At 54.7% G+C, this 24400-nt stretch overlaps 1 protein-coding gene across 1 annotated transcript in view; it reads left to right on the forward strand.

Moving 5' to 3' along the window:
- Positions 1–379: 379 nt before the first annotated feature.
- Positions 380–24400, forward strand: part of RAMP1 (receptor activity modifying protein 1) — a 41116-nt gene continuing 17095 nt past the window's right edge. The window contains exons 1-2 of the mRNA XM_061412789.1: positions 380–487; positions 9624–9762. Of these exons, the coding sequence (XP_061268773.1) occupies positions 436–487; positions 9624–9762 (191 nt within the window). The 5' untranslated portion in view covers positions 380–435. The remainder of the gene's footprint in view (positions 488–9623; positions 9763–24400) is intronic.

A 24400-nucleotide genomic window follows, 5' to 3' on the forward strand; every position in this document is an offset into this window, starting at 1 on the left:
AGGCCCTGTTTAGAAGAGCCTCCCCAGTTAAACAAGTGGCAAACACTTCAGGAGCACCCGAGCCTCGGTCGAGGTCGTCGCCGGAGTGTGCGGTCCCCCGGGCAGGGTCCTGCTGACACTGCGCGGCTCCCTCCTCTCGGGCGAAGCCTTCCCCATCCGGCCCCGCGCTCTCCTCGCTGGTGCAGCGTCTGCCCCCGCACCCCGGCCGGCAGGTGCTGGCCAGCCCGGCTCGCCTGCTGCGGGCCTTCCCTGCGGGGTTCCGGCGCGGCCCCCATCCCCGCGCGGGCCACCCCTCCACCCGCCGCGGGCCGCAGTGGGCCGGGCCCCGCGGCAGCCGCCTCCCGCCCGCTCCGCTGCCGCCCCCGCCCCCGGTGCGGCGGGCTCAGTCCTCGGCGGGGCGCGCGGCGGGCGGCTGGACTCGGCTCGGCTGCGGCCATGGCCCCGGGCCTGCGCGGCCTCCGGTGCCGCGGCCTCTGGCTGCTCCTGGGTGAGTAGGCGGGGGTCCCGGCTCCGGCTCAGGACGGGCCGCGGGCGGGGGGCGCCTCCCTCCGGGGAAGGGGCGGCTTCGGAAGCCTCGCGGGGGCGCGGGGCGCGGGCACTCAGGTTCCGGAGGAAACCGTGACCGACCTCATGGCACCTTGGCCCCCGGCTCCAGGCTGCGGGCAGTTTCGGGTTCCAGAATCAGAACCACGTACCATTTACCTAGAAAACTGGCTAAAACTGAAAATCTGACACATTCACAGCCAACAGTTGCTGGTTTGTAGATAAGCCTCCTTTGCAGAAATGAGGCCAACCATTCTCTTCGGGGCATTTCCACAGGGGGTGTGTGTGTGTGCGTATTGACTTGCCATTCTGTGTGTGTTGACTTGCCTGTGTGTGTGTGTATGTAGGTGTGTGTTGACTTGCCTGTGTGTGTGTGTGTGTGTGTTGATTTGCCACTCTGTGTGGGTGTGTGTTGACTTGCCAATCTGTGTGTGTATGTAGGTGTGTGTTGACTTGCCAGTGTGTATGTGTGTGTGTGTGTGTGGCTAGCAGCAGTCCAGAGAGGGGCTCTTGGGGAGGTGGCAGAACACGCCTGGCTCTCTGTTCTGAGACCATGGTAGCAGGAGCCTGCAGCTGACTCAGCAAAATTTAGCAGAAATTGTCATCTTCAGTTCCCTCTTCCCACTGTTTTCATAAAATGCTAAGCAACCTTCCTGAACTGCCTCAGCTATTGGATTCATTTCATGTGTTTAGTTACCATTTAATAAAAACCAAATCAGTCATGTAAAGTGGAAGAATCCAGTGGCCCAGGGAGGCCCCCACAGTTCTTCCTGGTGGCTGTGTCCTGGCTGCCAAGCAGGGATGCTGCCCTTGGGGAAGGGGTCCCCACAGTGCCGTGCAGCTGCTCAAGAGGCAGCCAGGGGTTGCGGGGCTTGTCTGGGAGGCGGGAGGCTGTCACTCCAAGCTTCCAGTTCCCACACCTCGCCAAGGAGTGTTGGAGCTGCCCAAAACCCTTAGTATCTACTTCAACAGAATGTACTCTGAAAGCTGATCCTGCCACTTAAGTGTTTTTGCTGAAGGTATATGAAAAGCAGAATCTTATAATAATATTCTCTTCTTTTGCATTAGGATCTGTGGGTTTGACCTGGAATGTACTGTTTTAGTTTCTTAAGAAATGAGCATTTCTCTTTCAGCAAGGTAGAGAGCTGGGCTGAGCCCAGCTTATTTAAGCATAAATAAACAAATTCTCTTTCCTACCATCCAGAAGCTGCACCCTCTAAAGCTTATGTAAATAAAACACTTTATCGTGATCACATATTAAAGACCTTCCTTGTTTACCAAGAAAATAATACATGTTCTGGTGGAAGGTCAAAGTCTTGGAACCCTAACATTCTGAGAGGTCTGGCTAATGTTATATCATGGAAGAACAAACACAGCTTTATGAGGTTATCAGTTAATTAGTGTCATTGGAGCCGAGCTGTAGTCAGAAGAATTAGGAGAGCACACGTTTTTCTTTCCAAGGGGTAGTGTGAGCTAGAGCCCCTTGGTGATGAAGATTTTGCTACCCAGAATAGCAAGGTGGAATTTCTTATTTTTCATCCGTCAGAAAAGAGGGACATTTCCAGAGGAGCCAGAGTCCGTGCATCATGACTTCGTTGTAAGCTCCCGTCACTACCCGCCCACCTTCACTGGGCAGTGCTGGCCGGCGTTGGCCTGTTTGAACTCCTCTGTCATCTGTCCTGGGAAACACACACCTCCCCTCGCGTGCTGGGGGAGGGGGTACTTCTTGCAAGGCTGCTATGTCCCTGGGTCGGGAAGACCCCTGGAGAAGGGAATGGCTACCTACTCCACTATCTGTGCCTGGAGAATCCCGTGGACAGGGGAGCCTGGCGAACTACAGTCCATGGCGTCGTAGAGAGTCAGACACAGTGACTAACACTGTGTTTATTGAAATATGTGACTTTATATAAATACAAGGGTAGCTGTTTGGAACCGACCAGGACATCACAGGAAATGCAGTCCACATGACTGCTTCAGATTGTCATGCTGCTTTAGTCCGGAGGCGGCTCTAATCCTGGAGTCATCTGCAAGGTTCTTTTTTTTGCTCATCGACTCAGTGTGTCTGTTCACCCTGTGTGTGTAGTGGCAGGGAGACGTTTCTGGGTATCCGTCTTCCTTCTACAGCTGCGTGCCCGGCAGTGTGCACATCGTTAGGCGAGGGCTGTTGAGAGATGTTTATGCCCACATCAGAAGTGGCAGTAACCACACGTCAAGGAAGGGTTTTAGGTGAAATCCTTACTCAGGGCAAATAGCTAGCTGGGGAAAGCCGGTTCCTCCTGCTTTCCCCCAGGATGAAGCAATCCCATAGCTTCTCCTCACTTAGAAACGGCGCCTGGCAGTGTGATGGCGGCGCCCCGTGTGACCTGAATTCCAGGAAGATGCTGAGCCATCAGCAGGGCAGCCCCTCGGGCTTGGTGGCCTTCAGGCCCAGAGCCTGTCTTTCCTGAGGGCCGCCTGGCACGGAGGGCTCCCCGCTCCTAGGGCCCTGGCCCAGGCCTGCCTGCCGGGACGGTCTCGGGGAGGGACCCGGGACCCAGGCCCAACTCTCCGTTTAGTCCTCTCAGCTGGACATGGGGGCCGTGCGGCCAGGTCCCATCCCAGGAGCCGCAGGGGCCCCGGGGAGGGGACAGCAGGGCACCTCTCCAAGACAGACGCACTGACAGACAGACCTGAGTGAGCCCCAAGAGATGAACGTTTCCAGCCCATGACCCCGTCACATTTGAGTCTGACGTGTGCCCAGCAGGGTGGTGGGCCTGGTGCGTGGCAGATACACGGTGGGCTCTGAGAAGGGCACACGCTGGCAGGTGGGGGAGCTGTGAGATCCCTGCCTGAGAACCTCTCGTTCTGCTAGGGACTCGGGAGACCTGAGGAGGAGACCGGGAGCCTGGGGAGGGGCCGGGGGAGGGGCAGAATCCCCGCCGGCCCTGGGTGCCCCCCCACCCGCCTGCCCCTGCTCTTCAGCATCCTCCTGGCACGTGGAGACCACAGGACGCTGCTGGGGCTCTGCCCTGTCCCCCCAGCCTCCTCCCACCACCCCCATGGTGCGCCCACAGGGATGTCCTGGGCACCAGCCCTCCCCCGCTCCAGGATGGATGACCTTGGGGCTGGATAACGTTTCTAGAGAACACGTCTGTTCTTGGCCAGGAGGGTTATGTCAACACAGCAGCGGGAGGAAGCTCCCAGGCTAAACAAGAGCTTATTCTTGGTGACATAATGATGGTATTGTTGTTCATGGAGAAAAACAAAAAAATTTCCCTAAGATTGTTTTATGTTAGTATTTTCTTTGACATCGAAAGACATCACTGCAGTGATCATTTAAAACACAGATTCTGAGCAGTTTCACTAAAGCAGGGTCCATGGCCAAGTCTCGGCAGGGGAGCAGGGGATCCGGGGACCCGGGCGTCTCATCACAGCCCGGCCGCTCTTATTTCCTGCTCACTAGACCTCCCAGTGTCCCTGTCACATTTGTCCTGATCCCACCCCCCTCCCGGGTGGAGTTCTCCGGTGAATTCTGTGGGACCAGGGACCAGAGGCCGCCCCCTGCACCTACCTGGGCAGCACCCACCTGTGTGTGCTTCCAGGGCTCTGTACCCCCATACCTGAGAGGCTCACCAGCAAGGGTTCTCCTGAGCCAGGCCTCACCTGGGAGGATCAAAGACAGCAGTTTACCCGGCAAATGACCGAATGACAATGCCTGTCTCACTGTCACACGCTCCAGTCCACCGTCGACTGGAACAAAAGCAGTCCATGAATCAGATAGCAGACTTGAGAGCTGGACCATAAAGAAGCCCGAGCAGTGAAGAATGGATGCTTTCGAACTGTGGTGTTGGAGAAGACTCTTTCGAGTCCCTTGGACTGCAAGGAGATCCAACCAGTCCATCCTAAAGGAGATCAGTGCTGGGTGTTCATTGGAAGGACTGATGCTGAAGCTGAAGCTTCAATCTTTGGCCACCTGATACGAAGAGACAGCTCAGTGGAAAAGACCCTGATGCTGGGAAAGATTTAAGGCAGGAGGAGAAGGGGATGACAGAGGATGAGATGGTTGGATGGTATCACCGACTCGATGAACATGAGTTTGAGCAAGCTCCAAGAGATGGTGAAGGACAGGGAGGCCTGGCATGCTACAGTCCACGGGGTCGCAAAGAGTTGGACATGAATGAAGGACTGAACAATAGCAATAGCAAACCTCATGTTTTGGGGGAAGAGGCCTGAAAGGCAAAGGCGAGGCGAGGTGACAGAGGCTGGCCCCTCTGCGTGAGGCATTATTGCCTCGGGCAGGTTCCAGGGTCCATTTGTGCGGACAGATGCTGTGGTCCGGGTAGATGGACAGATGAGGGGGGCACTCCCTCCTGCTGGTGACTCCCCCGGCTCCTAACACTAGGGCCACATGGGGCCAGGCCTGCCAGGGCTTTCGAGAAGCCGGAACAGACCTGGAGCGCTAAGACAGCCGTCCCTGCATGGGAGTGAGGAGTCTCCCAGCTGATCTGCTGAGGCGGGCTGCTGAGTATGGAGGAGGCACAGGCTCCCAGGTCCCCGTCCCCTCCTGCGGTTGGCTGTTGAAGGGTTCCTGGTAGCAGTTAGAAGATGGCGCGATGCACAGTCGGAGAGGGCTGTCTGCTGGGCAGGGCGGAGGAGGTGATGGTTCACTGGGCCTTGAGGGTTGAGTAGGAGTTTTCACTTGTCACACAGAGTTGTTGTTGTTGTTGTTGTTGTTCATTTTGTCTTTTGGGTTCTTCTTTTCCTTTTCCAGAGTAGACGGAGAAAGGCTGAAGGTAACACGTTCAAACCAAGTGCTGTTTACGTCATCCTCTGGGGCATTTAGTGACTGGCCAGGCAGGTAGCTTCCTGGGCATTTGGCTCCTGAGTGGCTGTAACCAGGGGAGTCCTGGGAGTGGGTGGTTCCCAGTGTGCTGGCCCCAGCTGGGAGAGCAGAAGGTGATTCGGCTGGAGCGCACAGAGCAAGGCTTTCCTGCGGCTATTAGGAGAAGGTCTGGGCAGAATAGAGGTGGCGCTTTGGAAACCCCATTCCTTAACCTGCAGAAGATAGGGAAGAGCGGAGGCAGCGTGAAGATCAGCTGTGATCACAGCACTTGGCTCGCCGCTCTCAACATTCCCTCAGATTTACTGATTTTAATTGAGGAGTGACTTCCCTCGTGGCTCAGCCAGTTACGGAGTCTGCCTGCAATGCAGAGACTCAGGTTTGATCCCTGGGTCGGGAAGATCCCCTGGACAAGGGAATGGCTACCCACTCCAGTACTCTTGCCTGGAGAATTCCATGGACAGAGAAGCCTGACAGGCTACAGTTCATGGGGTTGCAAAGAGTTGGACACGACTGAGCAACTTCTTCAATTCAACTGAGTAATCGGCATAGAATAAACACTGCGTTTCAAGTGTGTGACTTAGGAGGTCCTGGGATATGTATGCACCCATGTGGACTCAAGACTGTGTGCGTGGGTACCCACCACCTCCACAGTGTGCCTCTGTCGCCTCCCCTTCCTGCCCCCTCCCACCACGCCTGCAGGGCTCACACGCTGTGAGTCACTAAGGTCCCCTCACACCGCAGACCCTCAGGGAGGGCCACGTGCGGCTGGTCCTGTAGACACAAGTTCTGGAAACCAGCCCCGTTGGCCCACTTGGTGCAGGAGGGTCTCATTTCACAGAGAAAGAAACTGTCCCAGAGGTGACGGGGCCCGGGGGCCCAGCCTGGGTGGTGGGGGCAGTGGGCTGGGGCCCAAGGGCCCACTGGCTCCGCCAGGGGAGGTTCTGAGCCCAGCTCCCCGGCCGGCCACTCCAACAAGGGAGGGGCCCTTCCCACGGCTTGCCCCCCACCCGTGACCCCAGCCCTGGGAGGCCCATGCGGGTCTGCGGCTCTGTCTTGGCAATCGTAGCATGAGCTGAGCGGCAGCAAGACGGGCCGGTTTTGCGGGCATGCAGCCGCAGGCCAAGGGCACAGGTGAGAAGAGAGACCTGGCGGGTCCTCCCCTGGGCCCTCGTCGCTCGTTAGAAAGCCCAAAGGCCCCCAAGCCCCAGGGGCTCCCGTGGGGCGCCGGCCACCCTGTCTTTCTGGCCCCAGGCCCATTGCCATAGCGATCTCACGGCGGGTCCTCTCCCTGCCAGGGCCGGGGGCATTGTCTGTGCTTTCTCGGAGCCCCTCCAGCCCCAGCCAGCCTTCCTGCACTGGAGAACACCGGCACAAGGGCAAGTCCTGCCTCAGCTTGCTGCTGTCTGCCCGGCAGCCTCGCACTTGGCCTCTTAAGACACGCGCTGTGAAGGATTAACCTCGCAGTCACCTGGGAACGGGAGCCACCTGGTCTCAAACAGCTGGTTTTAAAACATTGGGCAGTGTATTCAGTTTTAAAGCCATGGTGGGGCCTCTCTTTGCAAGGAAAAGAACTATATCAGGCTCGTTTTTTATTTAAAAAAAAAAAAAGCATCATCCTTCTCCTGTGCTGAAACTGGTTTCCAAATTCACCACTCAAGCAGCTTGCCCAACTTCATTCCAGTTGTCGAACAGCCGGGAGAACCAGCTCTGGGCTCCCGCAGGGCAGGAAAGAAAGGGTAGCGGTAGTGGTAAAGGCCGGACTTTGCCCCCACAGAGCAGAGGGCCCGCCCTTGGGACACAGACAGCGGCTCCCAGAGAGGTGGGAGCTGCCCGACCCTGGGCCAGCCCCGATCCGGGCCACGGCGAGGCCACGGGGCCGGCCCTACAGCGGGCCTCACACCCACAGTGGGGGCTCCAGTGTGACCTGAGGCCCGGAACGATTGTGGGGGACTGTTGTGGGCACCCCTCCAGTGTCCACATCAGCTCCTGGCTTTCGGTTGCCTGCCCCCGAGCACTGACCTTCTCCCTAACCCAGCCCTGCCAGCGCAGGAGGGGAGCCCAGCGCCCTTCCTGATCTCCTGAGGGCGCTCCGAGGCGCCTCGCTGCAGCCCAGGCACAGCGAGCTGTGCTAAAGCCGGGTGTCGCAGACTTGTTCGTTTGACAAATAATAAGGTGCAGAGCCGCTGGCTAGCAGGGAGGGCGACAGGCAATCAGAGGGCGGCCAAAGGAGAGGAAAACCCCGCCCACCCTAAATAAAGCCTGGAGGACCTCGGGGAGGAGGCTGCGGAGTAGGACGGGCTGCATCTGGGTCTGGGCTTTGCGGGCAAAAGGAGGTCCGCGGGTGCAGCCCGGGCAGATGTGCAGAGTGCTGAGGGCGTGGGGGCACCAGGGTGGGGCTTTCGGAACATGGCTGGAGCTCCTCCGTGAGCCAGTGTCTAAGCACTCCCCACCCCGAGCTACCTGTGACCCTGGGCGCTCCACCTGTGCACGAAGGTGGGCTTTCTCAGGGGCGTCTGGATGGAGCCGGGGTTGGGAGCAGCCCCTTCCCCCAGCTGGTCCTCGGGTGCGTGAGCTGTGCCAGGTGGACCCGGCAGGGTCCCATCCCAGGGCACCCAGGGTGGGCTGGCCTGCTCCCCACGCCTGCGGGTCCTCTCCTGAGGCTCCTCCAAGGGGGTTTTCCTCTTGCCAGCCTCTCGTCTCCTCCACCCACCACCCATTACTCCTGGTTTCTCTGGCTGAAAACCCCCAGGGTCCTCCCTGCTTCCCAGCATGCATGTCCAGATCTGGGGTACAGAGTGACACCCTCCAGGCGGTGGGCGCAGGACCGGGCATCTCGGCGCTCAGGCAGTGAAGTGAAGTGAAGTAAGTCGCTCAGTCGTGTCCGACTCTTTGCAACCCCAGGGACTATACAGTTCATGGAATTCTCCAGGCCAGGATACTGGAGTGGGTAGCCTTTCCCTTCTCCAGGGGATCTTCCCAACCCAGGGATGGAACTCAGGTCTCCCGCTTTGCAGGCGGATTCTTTATCAGCTGAGCCACAGGGTGAAGCCCGAGGCTTTTTTCAGCTCCTGCCGCCAGCTTCACCTCTATCTCCATGTGCCGTGGGCTCCCTGTGTTTGGCTTCTTCTTTGTGACCAATCACAGAGCTAATCACAGTCCCTGGCAATCCATGGGGTCACAGAGTCAGACACGACTAAGCGGCTAAACAAACAAATCAGTGTTGTCCTTGTGTTGCTGTGAAATGTCACTCTGTTGGCTCGAGCCCCTGACAAGATGTGTCTGGCCTGCTGTCTGTCACTTAGGTAAGTGGACTCGTTAGTCTCCCGCCCCCACTGGGCAACATGGAATTGGGCCCTGGAGGTCCTCACGTGGACCCTGGAGAGGAGGGTGGAGCCCCCTGCCACCACGTAGCCCCTGGGACTCCGGTGGGGACAGAGACAGGGTCTGCTCCCCTGCCTGCCAGGGGCCCTGTGCTGGCCACCCTCCCAGCCCCCAGGGCACTCTGCCCTTCACCTTCATTTGGGACAGCCCATCAACTCTGTTACCTGTAGCCGACACCACTGTCCACCTGTTCCTCTCCCCAGTCCCCATGAGTGGAAGGGTAGGAACAGCTCAGGTGACAGCTTGGCAGCTTGGTTTCTAGCCAATGAACACCCAGACCCAGAGAACGTGAGCTCAGCGCTGGGTGGTACAGCCCGGCTGGCACACACTGGTGGAAGAGCGGGGTAAGGGTCTCCAAGACCCTGTGCTGCTCACCAGCTCCCTGGGGCAGGCTGATTCCTCCCCTCACTCCCGGGCAGACGTGCAGGGGCCTCGTGGGTGATCAGCCTGTGTCCAGTCCCAGCAGGCTGTTCTTACTGCCACAGTTTCTGTGTCTGCGAAGTGGAGGCTTAGGAACCAGGTCAGGGGTGGGTGAGGCCGAAAAGGTGCGTGAGTGTCAGGCCGTGTCCCCCGGACCAGAGGACGTGCAGTCCCCGCTCTGGAGCCCAGGGAGATGGCGGTCTCAGACACACTGTCAGCAGGCGGGCCTTTGCTGGGCCCCGAAATGACTGATCATGCCATCCAGCTGGAGCCTGGACGCCCCACCCACCCCCCACCCCCGGGATCGCGGTGCCCCCCAGGGCATCTGGGTGGCCTGGGAGTCAGACGGGCCAGTCTGTGCTGGTGGGTGTGGGCCGCGAAGGGTGGAGCCAGCCCCTGACCCTGCAGGGATGGGCGAGCTGGGCAAATGACTGTCGTGCGGGGGCTCTCGTTGCAGTGACCCACCTCTGCCTGGCCACTGCCTGCCAGCACGCCGACCACGGCACCCTCCTCCAGGAGTTCTGCCTCCCCCAGTTCCAGGCACACATGGAGGCCGTTGGGAGGACGCTGTGGTGTGACTGGGGCAAGACCATCAGGTGAGTCTGGCGTGTCCTGGAGGGGCAGCGGGGATGCTGTGAGAGCGTCTCCCTCGAGGCCCCAGGAGCTGTTCTTCACTGACAGGCTGGTTCCCACGCCACAGGCTGGGACCAGAGAGAGGGTGAAGAGGGGTGCGCTGGGGGGCGGGCGCGTGGACAGGGAGGGCAGGGGCCGTGACCTCGATGACCAGGCTCAAGCTGGGTAGCGGGGCAGAGGCGGCAGGCAGCAGAGGGCTCCGTCGGGCTGGGTCCAGTCTGGGATGCTGGTGGTGGGAGCAAGATCCAGCTCCCAGGGGGCCGGGTCCCTATGACAGGAGGCCCCTCCCCCACCTGGTGCAGGGTGGTCCCCTCAGCCTCCCACCATCCCCGAGACCCAGCCTGTCCTCCCACCTGCCCAGGGGGCTTGGGCTCGGAGCTTCCTGGAACCGTAGGGTGGAGGCACGCCCCTCACCAGGGGCAGCTGGACATGAGCCCCTTCTTCTTCCCAACTTGGTCCTTCTACCAAGATGTCCTTCCCCCAAGATGTCCTTCCCCCTGACCCACAGGGTGCATCCCAGCCCCCCTCGGCTGCTCGATGAGGTCGGGAGCCCCCCCCCCCACCCAGGCCTGGCTCCTTCATCTTCTAGGGCAGCCAGCAGCAATCAGCTTGTCTGCGGTTGATATTCAAGGCTGAGTTTTCCTAGGCTGTGTTTCTGCTTCAGTGTTCAGACCCTGGGGGCACCTGGGGGCTCCAGTGGGCAAGGAAAGGCAAAGAGAAGCACCCTCCAAACACCGAGATCGCAGTGGGGTTGACAACCCAGCCAGGCATGTGGGGTCCCCAGTGTGTGTGCGGGTTTCGGGCTGGGCTCCGACATCGCCCGTACAAGGACTGCCCTCGGTTCACAGCCTGGCCAGGACACACAGGAGCTGGGCGCGGGGTCCTCAGCCTCCTGTAGTTAACATGAAGCCTGCGCTTGCCTCCAGGGTTTGAGCAGAGGCTCCGCGGCAGCCACCCCGGCAGGGTCTCCTCCCCATCCTCCTCCTCCACGGCCTTCAGGGTCTCCTATTCTGAGCTGAGAAATCAGTCAAAGGGGGAGGCAGGCTATTAAAAATCAGCTTTTCAGGCTAGTGGGCCTTCCGATTCTCTGAAGGGTTTGTGTTTAAATGAAAGGTCACACATTGTTAAGATGCAGAGAAGACGCCAAGGGGTCCCTGGGGATCCGCACTCCCCCCACCACCACCCAGCTCTGTGCAAGTGATTTGTGTGGACAGATTGCAAACCAGTGGCCGAGCAGAAGAGGTAGCGCAAGCAGCAGGTGACATGCTGAACGAAGCAGTGGTGACAGGTTCCTAGAAACGAAGCGGGCGCGCACGGTTCCCGCCTGTGCTCAGAGTGCAAACAGGAGTCGTTATCACCCGGCCTGGAGTTCTGCCGTCCTCCCAGCTGAGCCAGGTGTGATTCAGCTGGAAGTCGGAGTGGCGGGGGTGGGGCGGGGTTGCTGGGAAATTTCTTTATTTAAAAAGGAAATCAAGACCACTGAGGGAGGGAGAGGCAGAAGACCCATCGTGAGAGCTTTTCAGCAAATCAGCTGGGGCTAGCGAGCTGGTGGGCAGAATAAAGGCCCCTAGAGATGTGTGCACCCTAACCTGAGACCTGGGAACGTGTTTCATTGTGTGATGTTCAGTTCAGTCACTCAGTCGTCTCTGATTCTTTGTGACCTCGTGGACTGCAGCACACCAGGCCTCCCTGTCCATCACTGACTCTGAGTTTGCTGAAAATCATGTCCATCAAGTAGGTCATGCCATCCAACCATCTCATCCTCTGTCGTCCCCTTCTCCTCCTGCCCTCAGTCTTTCCCAGCATCAGGGTCTGTTCAAATGAGTCAGCTCTTCACACCAGGTGGCCAAAGTATTGGAGTTTCAGCTTCAGCATCAGTCCTTCCAATGAATATTCAGGACTGGTTTCTTTTAGGATGGACTGGTGGATCTCCTTGCAGTCCAAGGGACTCTCAAGAGTCTTCTCCAACACCACAGTTCAAAAGCATCAATTCTTCTGTACTCAGCTTTCTTTATAGTCCAATTGTCACATCCATACATGACCACTGGAAAAACCATAGCCTTGACTAGACGGACTTTTGTCAGCAAAGTAACATCTCTGCTTTTGAATATGCTGTCTAGGTTGGTCATAACTTTTCTTCCAAGGACCAAGCGTCTTTTAATTTCATGGCTGCAGTCACCATCTGCAGTGATTTTGGAGCCCCCCAAAATAAATTCCGTCACTGTTTCCACTGTTTCCCCATCTATTTCCCACGAAGTGATGGGACCAGATGCCATGATCTTCGTTTTCTGAATGTTGAGCTTTAGGCCAACTTTTTCACTCTCCTCTTTCACTTTCATCAAGAGGCTTTTGAGTTCCTCTTCACTTTCTGCCATAAGGGTGGTGTCATCTGCATATCTGAGGTTATTGATATTTCTCCCGGCAATCTTGATTCCAGCTTGTGTTTCTTTCAGTCCCGCGTTTCTCATGATGTACTCTGCAGATAAGTTAAATAAGCAGGGTGACAATATACAGCCTTGACACATTCCTTTTCCTATTTGGAACCAGTCTGTTGTTCCATGTCCAGTTCTAACTGTTGCTTCCTGACCTGCATACAGATTTCTCAGGAGGCAGGTCAGGTGGTCTGGTATTCCCATCTCTTGAAGAATGTTCCACAGTTTGTTGTGATCCACACAGTCAAAGGCTTTGGCATAGTCAATGAAGCAGATGTAGATGTTTTTCTGAAACTCTCTTGCTTTCTCTATGATTCAATGAATGCTGGCAATTTGACCTCTGGTTCCTCTGCCTTTTCTAAATCTAGCTTGAAAATCTTGAAGTTCATGGTTCACATACTGTTGAAGCCTGGCTTGGAGAATTTTGAGCATTACTTTACTAGCGTGTGAGATGAGTGCAATTGTGTGGTAGTTTGAGCATTCTTTGGCATTGCCTTTCTTTGGGATTAGAATGAAAACTGACCTTTTCCAGTCCTGTGGCCACTTCTGAGTTTTCCAACTTTGCTGGCATATTGAGTGCAGCACTTTCACAGCATCATCTTTTAGGATTTGAAATAGCTCAACTGGAATTCCATCACCTCCCCTAGCTTTGTTTGTGTTGATGCTTCCTATGGCCCACTTGACTTCACATTCCAGGATGTCTGGCTCTAGGTGAGTGATCACACCACCGCAGTTATCTGGGTCATGAAGATTTTTTTTGTACAGTCCTTCTGTGTATTCTTGCCACGTCTTCATATTTTCTGCTTGTGTTAGGTCCGTACCATTTCTGTCCTTTATTGTGTCCATCTTTGCATGAAATGTTCCCTTGGACTCTAATTTTTTGGAGAGGTCTCTGGTCTTTCCCATTCTGTTGTTTTCCTCTACATTACGCGGCGATGGGGAGGCAAATCACAGGTGGCACTGCGGTTGCTGCCCAGGCGGCCTGGAGGGGGGGTCATGAGGGTTGTCTGGGCGGGCCCGGCACCGTCACTCGGCTCCGCAAATCATCCAGCCTTGGCAGTTTGTGCTTCCTGGTGGCTCAAACGGTAAAGAATCCGCCTGCAATGCGGGAGACCTGGGTTTGATCCCTGGGTCGGGAAGATCCCCTGGAGAAGGGCATGGCACCCCACTCCAGTATTCTTGCCTGGAGAATCCCATGGACAGAGGAGCCTGGCGGGCTGCAGTGCACGGGTCACGAAGAGTCAGACCCGACCGAGTCTTCACTTTAACCTGGCGGTCACAGCGCCGTCAAGCTAACTTTGGTGTCCTTTTGGCCCACCCACTCACCGTCTGACTTTCTCACCATGAGATTCTCCAGGCTCATTCTGTGGGCTTTCTGCCCCAACCTTGGAATCAGCCATGTTTCCAAGGAGCCCTGGTTCCTTTTATTAAAGAGCGGTGTTCAGAGGCCAAGATAAGCATATACATATATTCCTATCAGGGATTGAGACGTAACCAGTGAAACCACGCAAGCCCAAGAAGAAAAAGAACATGGGTGAATCCCCCTTTACCCTTGGTGGAGGGCAAGGCTATTATAACTGTATTTATTTCAAGGAAGTGGCTTATGATTGTGGGGTGTGCAAAGTCCGAAACCTGTGGGGCAGGCCGAGGCTGGAGGTCTTGGACAGAGCTGATGCTCGCAGCCTTAAGGCAGAATTTATTTTTATTTTATTTTATTTATAGCTGTTTTGGGTCTTCGTTGCCGGGCTCAGGCTTTTCTCTAGTTGCGGTGCTTGGGCTTCTCCCACTGCAGAGCCTGGGCTCTAGGCCACTTGAATTTCAGCGGTTGCAGTTTGTGAGCCTTAGAAGACAGGGTTAGTTGCCCCGTGGCACATGGGAGCAGGGATCAAACCCACGTCCCCTGCATTGGCAGGCAGATTCTTAACCACTGACTACCAGGGAAGTCCGAAGCAGAACTCCTTAACTTGCTCTCAAGGCCTTTCAGCTGAGAGTGAGGTGCCCCCACCCCCGCCCCGGCCTGCATCATCAAGAACCATCTCCTGTATTTAAGGCCAACTGATGCTGGGAGGGATAGGGGGCAGGAGGGGAAGGGGACGACAGAGGATGAGATGGCTGGATGGCATCACTGAGTCGATGGACGTGAGTCTGAGTGAACTCTGGGAGCTAGTGATGGACAGGGAGGCCTGGCGTGCTGCAATTCATGGGGTCACAAAGAGTCAGACATGACTGAGCGACTGAACTGAACTGAACTGAACTGGCCTCCAGCTCTTCTGTCCTGAGAATGGCTCAGGGGTCAACGCTCAGTCCTTCCATGTGTGAAGATGCCTGGGGAGCCTCAGATTGCTCACGGGTCTGACCCATCGCTGCTCCAGGTCCTTGCGGGGCTGCTGGGCCCAGGAGAGCAGGCTCCCGTCCGTGAGCCAGGCCAAGTCCACCACGTCCCAGAGTTCAGCTCCTTAAACTGCAGCCCTGGCTCACTAATGGGAACCTAACATGATTTAAAGCATTAACTGGGGGTATAATCTAATTGGGGAAGCTTCAGAGGACATGGGAAAATGTGTTGTCAGATGCTCTCATTTCCAGAGAACTTCCTGCACTGTTGGTCAGGGAGGGGAGGAGTCGGGAATGTGCAGGACTCAGCTAGGAAACGGCTGGTTTTATTTATTTATTTTTAATGTTTGTTTACTTGGCTGTGCTGCATCTTCGTTGCAGCCTGCAGAATCTTAAGTTGCAGCACACGGGACCCAGTTCCCTGACCAGGGATGGAACCTGGGCCCCCAGCACTGGCAGGCGGATTCTTAACCCCTGGAGCACCAGGGAGGTCCCGAGGGCTGGTTGACAGTGATCATATTTTTCCCCAAGCCGAGAAATGTCGGGTGGGTTTGGAAGGCCAGGAGACAGCCCTGCTCGTCCACTTTGCTCACACCTTCAGGCTCTGAGCTGGGGAAGGTATTAGGGCGGGAGCATTGGAGGTGGGCCAGGGAATGGGCACTGCCCTCTGAGACTGGTCATAAGGGACACAAGTTTCACTTCTTCCCGGCGTCTCTGCCCCGAAGCCTCTGGGTTTGTGTCTGCCCCCCAGGTGAGGTTTTCCAGGGGGCTCAGAGGTTAAAAAAAAAAATGCTCCTGCCAATGCAGGAGACACAGGAGACGTGGGTTCATACCTTAATTGGGAAGATCCCCTGAAGGAGGAAATGGCAACCCCCTCCAGTATTCTTGCCTGGAAAATTCCATGGACAGAGGAGCCTGGCGGGCTACAGTCCATGGGGCTGCAAAGAGTCGGACAGGACTGAGCGACTTCACTTTCACTTTTTCACTTTCATGCATTGGAGAAGGAAATGGCAACCCACTCCAGTTTTCTTGCCTGGAGAATCCCAGGGGCAGGAGAGCCTGGTGGGCTGACGTCTATGGGGTCACGCAGAGTTGGACACGACTGAAGTGACTTAGCCGCAGCAGCAGCAGAGCACACACGCATGCACGCGTGTGTCTGCCTCAACGCTTCAGCGTCTGAGGGGCCCGGGTCCCTGTGGCCTGCTCCTGGGGACCCCTCGCTGCCACACGGGCCCCATGAAAGCCCTCCAGCCTGGCCTGAGCCTCGGTCCAGTTACGAGGCCTGGCCGGCCTGGGCGCTGAGGAGCCGCCCCGGGGGTTGCCAAGGAGGGCACAGGAGCAGGGCACTTAACCAGGGAGACTTGTTCGGTGGGTCGCTGGCCCACACGGGGTCTGGACAGGCCCGCCGTGATGCCCCTTATGCTGTAGGAACCAAGGGCCTGTTCTGTGTGTCGCTTGGAAGGAGTCAGTTCAGGAAATTCTTCCCTGCTCCGCAGCAGCGGTTGGAACGGCTGCTTTGCTTCTGACTCCAACAGGAACCGAGGGCAGCATCTTTCTTCAACACCAAGGTTTCTCTGGGACAGATTCTGTCAGCCCCTCCCCAGGGTCCCTGCTGTGCTTGGCCACCCCTCCTAGGCCTTGGGGGGCCCACACCCAGAGTACCAGGCAGGCCCTTCACCAGCGCCCCACAGGACGCCTGGAGGGGAGGCCGGCCCACCTGAGCACCCCCCGCAGCTGGGAGCTCTCAGAGCAGGGCCGGCACACGTGAGTGTTTGTCACGGGTCTGCCCACGAGTGCTGGGCCACATCCTTGTCGGGAGGACCTAGCACAGAGGTCCACTTCCCGCCCTCTGCTCACCTGGATTGGGGCACCCGCCAGGCGTCCCACAGCACCCACCGCCTCCAGCCCAGGAGTGCAGAAAGCTGGCAGACGCCCTGGGGCCTCTGGGGGCCATCAGGGAGGCCTCCCCCAGCTCCCCGGCCCAGCCTCAGCTGGGTCTCCTGCCCGCAGGGAGCAGGCATCGACACGGCCTTCCAGTGGCTGGACGAGGGCGTGGAGTGGGTGAGCACGTGGCCGCGGTCCTTCCCAGACGGTCCCTACCTCCCCCAGCTTCACATCACCCCCCTCATCGCCCTTCTGAGCGTGACGCGGGTAGGCAGGAAACTCTGCTGCCTGGGGGGCGGCGGGGAGGGAACCCTGGGCTCTTAGAGCCCCCCCAGGATGCGCCAGGCCCCACTGCCACAGGGGCCCGCCTGTGCTCAGGTGGGCTGGGTGGGCAGAAGAAAGGGGGCGCCCTTCCCCGCCAAAGGCAGATTCCTAAAGCCCCATCTAGGTGGCCTCTGGGCAGAGCCTTCAGGACGGCAGCTCTGGGCATAGGAGTGCCCCGGGCACCCCATGAACCCAGACACCCCACCACCCCGGGCACCCCAAGACTCCACAGCATGAACACAGGCCTGCGGTCGTGGGGATGGGGTCTCAGGAGGCCTGCCAGCCCTCTGCTCTGTTTCTGGAGCTCAGCCACAGCTGCCCTGGGGGCAGGTCCGGGGCTGGGGCCAGTGGTGGGCGCCAGGCATGCTGGAGGGGGCAGGCGGGAGCCTTTCTGGCTCCGAGAGATGAGACTGAGGGTCAGGAAGCTCCCAGGAGGAGACCCACCTGCAGAGGCAGCAACCACAGGCGGGAACTGGGGAGGAGGGCCTGGACCTCCCCGTCCATGCCCGAGGCCGCTGCTCCGTCCTCAGGTTCCCTCCACCTCCACGGCTCCCCTGGAGCTGGGGACAAACACACGCTCCCCAGACGTGGGGCCACCAGGCCCTGGCACCCCGCCTGTTCTGACGTCTTTTTCCATCAAGTGATGAAGGGCCCAGTTTCACAATCTCCCCACTTCGGGATGGAGTCGGGCCATGTCAGAACGGGAATGTCAGAAGCAGACGGCGCCCAGAGGACCCCAGCTGGGCGGAAGGGCAGGCAGATGGAACTCATCGGGGCTGGGGGCTCCCTGCTCCCACGCCTCCCTCCCCGCTCCCCTGGACACCCCTCCCCGCAGCCCCGGAAACCGCAGGCCCGTCCAGGCCCTCGGGGCAGCTGGGACTTCTCTGTCTGGGGCGGTGGGCCAGGCTCGTCGTGCTGGACAGCTTCCGGGGTCTTTGGACACCGGGAAGCGGGGCAGGGCAGGGCTGGTGATGGGAGATGAGGATGGGGTGATGCGGTGCTCTGGGAGCAAGGGTGGCTGGGCGGGGGTCATGGCAGATGTCCCTTCTTAATGCTGACCTCACCCCAGCACTCACCCTGCCCCCTGCAGCGCCCCCTCCAAGCCCAGAGACAGGGTCTCCCAGGACCGGCCCACTCCTCAGTTATTCACACCCAGGGTCTACTGGCGGAGGGGCTCTGGGAGCCCGCCCCCAGGCACACTTTGAGGTCACCTTTCTCTCCAAGTGTCTTACAGGACTTAAGCCCTGGACACTTATGTACAAGGTGCCCAGCAGGACATACTCGGGACAGCCCTTAGGTCTGAGACACCTTCTTCTCCAGCTCCTTGTCTTAGAAACAGAGACCTGGGACTTCCCTGGTGTTCCAGTGGCTAAGACTCTGGGCTCTCAGTGCAGGGGCCCAGGTTCAATTCCCGGTCACAGAACTAGATCCCACGTGCTGCAACCAAAGATCGTGTATGCCTCAAGAAAGATTCAGTGCAGCCAGATAAATAAATAAGATTTTAAAAGAAAAGAAATGGAGACCCCACTTCCTATTTTTTTTTTTTTTTTGACTTTTTAAAAGTATTTCATTTATTTGTTTGGCTGTGCCGGGTCTCAGTTGCCACATGTGGGATATTTGAGTTGCAGCATGAGAACTCAGTTCTGGTGTGTGGGATCTAATTCCCTGACCAGGGATGGAACCCGGGCGCCCTGCACTGGGATCAAGGAGCCTTAGCCACCAGGGAAGTCCGAGACCTCACTTTCTTAAAAACACACTCCTTTTGGGTAGGTGGGTAGCTGAGTTTTCCCCACAGCCAGGGCGGGGCAGGCAGTCTGTATCAATGGCAAGAAGGCCAAGTTAACATGACCTGATGTTTCCAATCCCACTTATGTTGACCCATTTCTGGGTTTTGATGTTGCAAATGATGCCACTATAAGAATTTTATACGTAGAGCCTTACTTCTTTTCGATTCATTTCTTTAAGAATTCTTGCACGTGGGCTTGCTTCGACACATGCCATGAACATTCTGTGGTTCTTGATAGGTTTGGCCCTATGGCCCTTTTAAAGGATTTCACTAATCCGCATTACCAGCAACATTCAAAAACACATATTTCCTCATGAGGAATGTGTATGAGTTTAGGGAGATTTTATTTTTACAGATTTAAATGAGATTTCCTCTTCAGTTTCAATTTGCCCCATCTTTGACTGTTAGAAGACTGGGCTGTTCTCCCATAGCTATTTGCAATTTGTTTTTTTTCCCCCTCAAATGCAGATTATCTGACCTTAACCTTCCCTGTTTATCTCTTGAGTCGTTGGGGGTATTTTTAATCTTCTTGTACAAACTCTTGACTACAGTAAAGACTGGCTCTTTGTCATCTTGTTCTAAATATTTACTCTTCATGTTTCCTTTGGTGATGTTTATTTTCCATGTTTTATTTAATTAGTTATTCAGTTACTACAAGTGCCCAGATTCATTCCTCAGAGCTCTGATTTCTGCGAGGTCCTGTCTGTTCCACAGGTTCAGCTGAGTCATGTGGCCACAACAGTATGTTGTTTCTATTTAGTTGTTCTGTGTTTTGAAATAACATGTATCTTCTCAATGCAGTGGATCGTTACCTTAAGATGTGAATGAAAATTTATGTCCTTCCTACCTCAATGACCCTAACGTAATTTTTTGAATAATATTTCCTCCCTCAATTATTTGGTTATGCTTAGTTTAATACATTTAATACATTCTTGTACACATTGGAGTCTGTTTCAGGTAGTTTTTACTTATGTTTTGGGGTCATATTCCAGCACTTCGATTATCATGGCTTTATGATATTTTCTACAAGTTAGAAGTGCTCCTCTGATCCTCTGTGCTCACTTCCCTTATATTTCACATTAGGTTGTGCTCTGTCTGACGTATTTTCCACCTGTTTTTCCGAAAGAACTGAAGAACCATTTGGCCAAATTCCATACAAACTCTATTTTAAGATTCTGAGATGACTGGTATCAATCCATCAACTTAGGAAGGATCAGCTGTTTGCAAGAGCCTTTCCCACGGGAGGCACTGTGGGCCCTGGTGTCCTGAGTGCTGGCAGCTGGTGTCGTGGGTTGACGAGTTGTTACCTTTGGGTGCTGCCTCTTAGTGATTAGTACAAGAAGTAAGTGTGGCAGGGGGAGGCGGGGGCGGGGGAGCATGGAGCCGAGATGGGGCCCGTCCGGGTATGAACCCTGCTGATTCTTTCACTGCTTACACTCTCTGGGCCTCTGTTTTCTCTGCAGTGAATGAGTCTAATAGCATTTTCTTGATTAACAGTTCCTGATTTGCCTGTATGCGAATTTCCTTAATTGGGTTTTAGGATTAGGCTGCATGTGTGGGTGCTCAGTCATTCAGTCATATCCGACTCATTTGCAACCCCATGGACTGTGTAACTCACCAGGCTCCTCTGTCCATGGGATTTTCCAGGCAAGGATACTGGAGTGGGTTGCCATTTCCTCCTCCAGGGGATCTTCCCGACCCAGGAATCAAACCCACATCTCCTAGCAGCTCCTGCATGGGCAGGGGGATTCTTTACCACTGAGCCATCTGGGAAGGCTAAAGGCTTAGCCTCCTACTTGCCGAATGGAATATATGTGTTCAGCGGACTCCTGGAGCTAAGAGTAGGGAATAACCGACGTACCTGGAGCATGATTCGTTCCTGCAAGGAGATCCTGAATACTCATTGGAAGGACTGATGCTGAAGCTGAAGCTCCAACACTCTGGCCATTGGATGCGAAGAGCAGACTCACTGGGAAAGACACTGATGCTGGGAAAGGTTGAAGGCGGGAGGAGAAGGGGGCAACAGAAGATGTTTACAAGAGTCCTTCCCACGGGAGGACTCAGCTCTGAATAGATTGGGGGAGTTCGTTCTCCAGTTTCTTCCCCCACTGTTTATTAGTTTTGGCTGCTTCTGGCTTCCTGTCTGTGGTTCAGCCATGTGTATGTGGCCCATAACCTCTCACTAAACCGCAGAGGCCTGTAGCATCCCCTTAAATGCCCGCTGTCCGCTACGTCCAGTTTTGTGTTTTTGTTGTTGCTGTTTGGCTGCACTAGGTCTTCATTGCTTTGCAGAGCCTTTCTCTGCTTGCAGCAAGCGGGGGCCACTCTGTTGCCGTGTGTGGGCTTCTCGTTGGGCTGGCTTCTCTTGTTGGGGAGCACGGGCCCTAGGCTCCTGGGCTTCAGTGGTTGTGGCGCTGACGCAGCGGGCTTGGTAGTTGCAGCTTTCAGGCTCGAGAGCATGGGCTCAGACGCTGTGACACATGGGCCCAGTCACTCCTCAGCACGTGGAATCTTCCCAGGCCAGGCATCGAACCCGTGTCCCCTGCGTGGGCAGGTGGATTCTTAACCACTGGACACCAGGGAACTCCCAACGTTTGTTTTATCTCTGTGTTTTTCTCCCCCTTTTTTCCTTCATTTAGATGCCACCTTATTCATCAAAGGGAAACCAAAAGGCCCAGTTTTCCATTCAGTTCAGTTCAGTCATGTCCAACTCTCTGTGACCCCATGGACTGCAGCACTCCAGGCTTCCCTGTCCATCCCCAACTCCCGGATCTTACTCAAACTCATGTCCATCGAGTTGGTCATGCCATCCAACCATCTCATCCTCTGTCGTCCCCTTCTCCTCCTGCCTTCAATCTTTCCCAGAATCAGCGTCTTCTGAGGAGTCAATTCTTCACATCAGGTGGCCAAACTATTGCAGTTTCAGCTTCAGCATCAGTCCTTCCAATGAATATTCAGGAATGATTTCCTTTAGAATGGACTGGTTGGATCTCCTTGCAGTCCAAGTGACTCTCAAGAGTCTTCTCCAACACCACAGTTCAAAAGCATCAGTTCTTCGGCGCTCACCTTTCTTCACAGTCCAACTCTCACATCCATACATGACTATGTATTGGTCCATACATAGCTTTGACTAGATGGACCTTTTTTGGCAAAGTAATGTCTCTGCTTTTTAATATGCTGTCTAGGTTAGTCATAACTTTCCTTCCAAGGAGTAAGTGTCTTTTAATTTCATGGCTGCAGTCACCATCTGCAGTGATTTTGGAGCCAAAAAAAATAAAGTTTGTCACTGTTTCAATTGTTTCCCCATCTATTTCCCATGAAGTGATGGGACCAGATGCCATGATCTTAGTTTTTTGGATGTTGAGCTTTAAGCCAACTTTTTCACTCTCCACTTTCACTTTCATCAAGAGGCTCTTTAGTTCTTCTCTTTCTGCCATAAGGGTGGTGTCATCTGCATATCTGAGGTTATTGAGATTTCTCCTAGCAATCTTGATTCCAGCTTGTGCTTCATCCAGCCCAGCATTTCTCATGATGTACTCTGCATATAAGTTAAACAAGCAGGGTGACAATATACAGCCTTGACGTACTCCTTTTCCTATTTGGAACCAGTCTGTTGTTCCATGTCCAGTTCTAACTGTTGCTCCCTGACCTGCACACAGATTTCTCAGGAGGCAGGTCAGGTGATCTAGTATTCCCATCTCTTTCAGAATGTTCCACAGTTTGTTGTGATCCACACAGTCAAAGGCTTTGGCGTAGTCAATAAAGCAGATGTAGATGTTTTTCTGAAACTCTCTTGCTTTTTCGATGATCCAATGGATGCTGGCAATTTGATCTCTGGTTCCTCTGCCTTTTCTAAATCCAGCTTGAACATTTGGAAGTTCATGGTTCACATACTGTTGAAGCCGGGCTTGGAGAGTTTTGAGCATTACTTTGCTAGTGTGTGAGATGAGTGCAATTGTGTGGTAGTTTGAGCATTCTTTGGCATTGCCTTTCTTTGGGATTGGAATGAAAACTGACCTTTTCCAGTCCTGTGGCCACTTCTGAATTTTCCAACTTTGCTGGCATATTGAGTGCAGCACTTTCACAGCATCATCTTTTAGGATTTGAAATAGCTCAACTGGAATTCCATCACCTCCACTAGCTTTGTTCATAGTGATGCTTCCTAAGGCCCACTTGACTTTGCATTCCAGGATGTCTAGCTCTAAGTGAGTGACCATACTATCGTGATTATCTGGGTCGTGAAGATCTTTTTTGTACAGTTCTTCTGTGTATTCTTGCTACCTCTTCTTAATATCTTCTACCTCTGTTAGGTCCCTACCATTTCTGACCTTTAGTGTGTCCATCTTTACATGAAATGTTCCCTTGGTGTCTCTAATTTTCTTGAAGAGATCTCTAGTCTTTCCCATTCTATTGTTTTCCTCTGTTTGTTTGCATTGATCACTGAGAAAGGCTTTCTTATCTCTCCTTGCTATTCTTTGGAACTCTGCATTCAGAACTCTGGTGTTTTGGCTCCCTCCATAGGCTGTATATTGTCACCGTGCTTATTTAACTTATATGCAGAGTACATCATGAGAAATGCTGGACTGGAAGAAGCACAAGCTGGAATCAAGATTGCCGGGAGAAATATCAATAACCTCAGATATGCAGATGACACCACCCTTATGGCAGAAAGTGAAGAAGAACTCAAAAGCCTCTTGATGAAAGTGAAAGAGGCGAGTGAAAAAGTTGGCTTACAGCTCAACATTCAGAAAATGAAGATCATGGCATCTGGTCCCATCACTTCATGGCAAATAGATGGGGAAACAGTGGAAACAGTGTCAGACTTTATTTTGGGGGGCTCCAAAATCACTGTAGATGGTAACTGCAGCCATGAAATTAAAAGACGCTTACTCCTTGGAAGAAAAGTTATGACCAACCTAGATGGCATATTGAAAAACAGAGACATTACTGGGATTTCTTTGGAAGGAATGATGCCACCTCATGCAAAGAGCTGACTTATTGGAAAAGACCCTGATGCTGGGAGGGATTGGGGGCAGGAGGAGAAGGGGACGACAGAGGATGAGATGGCTGGATGGCATCACCGACTCGATGGACGTGAGTCTGAGTGAACTCCGGGAGTTGGTGATGGAGAGGGAGGCCTGGCGTGCTGCGATTCATGGGGTCACAAAGAGTCAGACACAACTGAGCAACTGAAGTGAACTGAACTGATATCTCTCTCTCCATCTACCTCTTTCCATCCATCCGTCTATTTACTTATCTATCATTGCATCTACCTATTTTGTGCTCTCTGTTCTTTTATCAGCAATAACTATTGATCTGATAGGGCTCTTGGTTACTTAATCTGTGCAGACAGGCCGTTAATTCAAATATGTCTTACTGTTTTTAACATCATCATTCCTTTTTACGTGTTTTAAATTCAGGCAACAGTTTGAAGTAGATCCTAGAAATAAGCCATGTGATTAGTACATTCTCAGAATTCAGAACTTTCCAAGGAGCTTTTGGCTGCCTTTGTACTTGAGTGACAGCCTGACAGGATACTACGTCTATGCTGAGCAGCCTTGTTCATATAGTTCATGAGCATGAAGTTCACGAAGCTGCTTGTCCCATTGTCTCTGGCTTTTCATCGTGTTTTCAGAGAAAGCAGAAGATGTTTTGCTTTGTCTTTTAAACATGAGCTCCTTTTCTCTGGCCCAGAGGTTCGTGGGTTGCCAGAACCAGGGGGCCAGAAATAGACAGGAGAGGAGCAGGGCAGGCGGGACATGGGCCCGGAGGCCCAGGGGCTGCACCACGGCTGCCTGGGGAGAGCTCGCAAGACACACATCCTCAGACCCTGGCAGCTGAGAC

Source organism: Bos javanicus, chromosome 3 (genome assembly GCF_032452875.1).
Source record: "Bos javanicus breed banteng chromosome 3, ARS-OSU_banteng_1.0, whole genome shotgun sequence".
Lineage (NCBI taxonomy): Eukaryota > Metazoa > Chordata > Mammalia > Artiodactyla > Bovidae > Bos > Bos javanicus.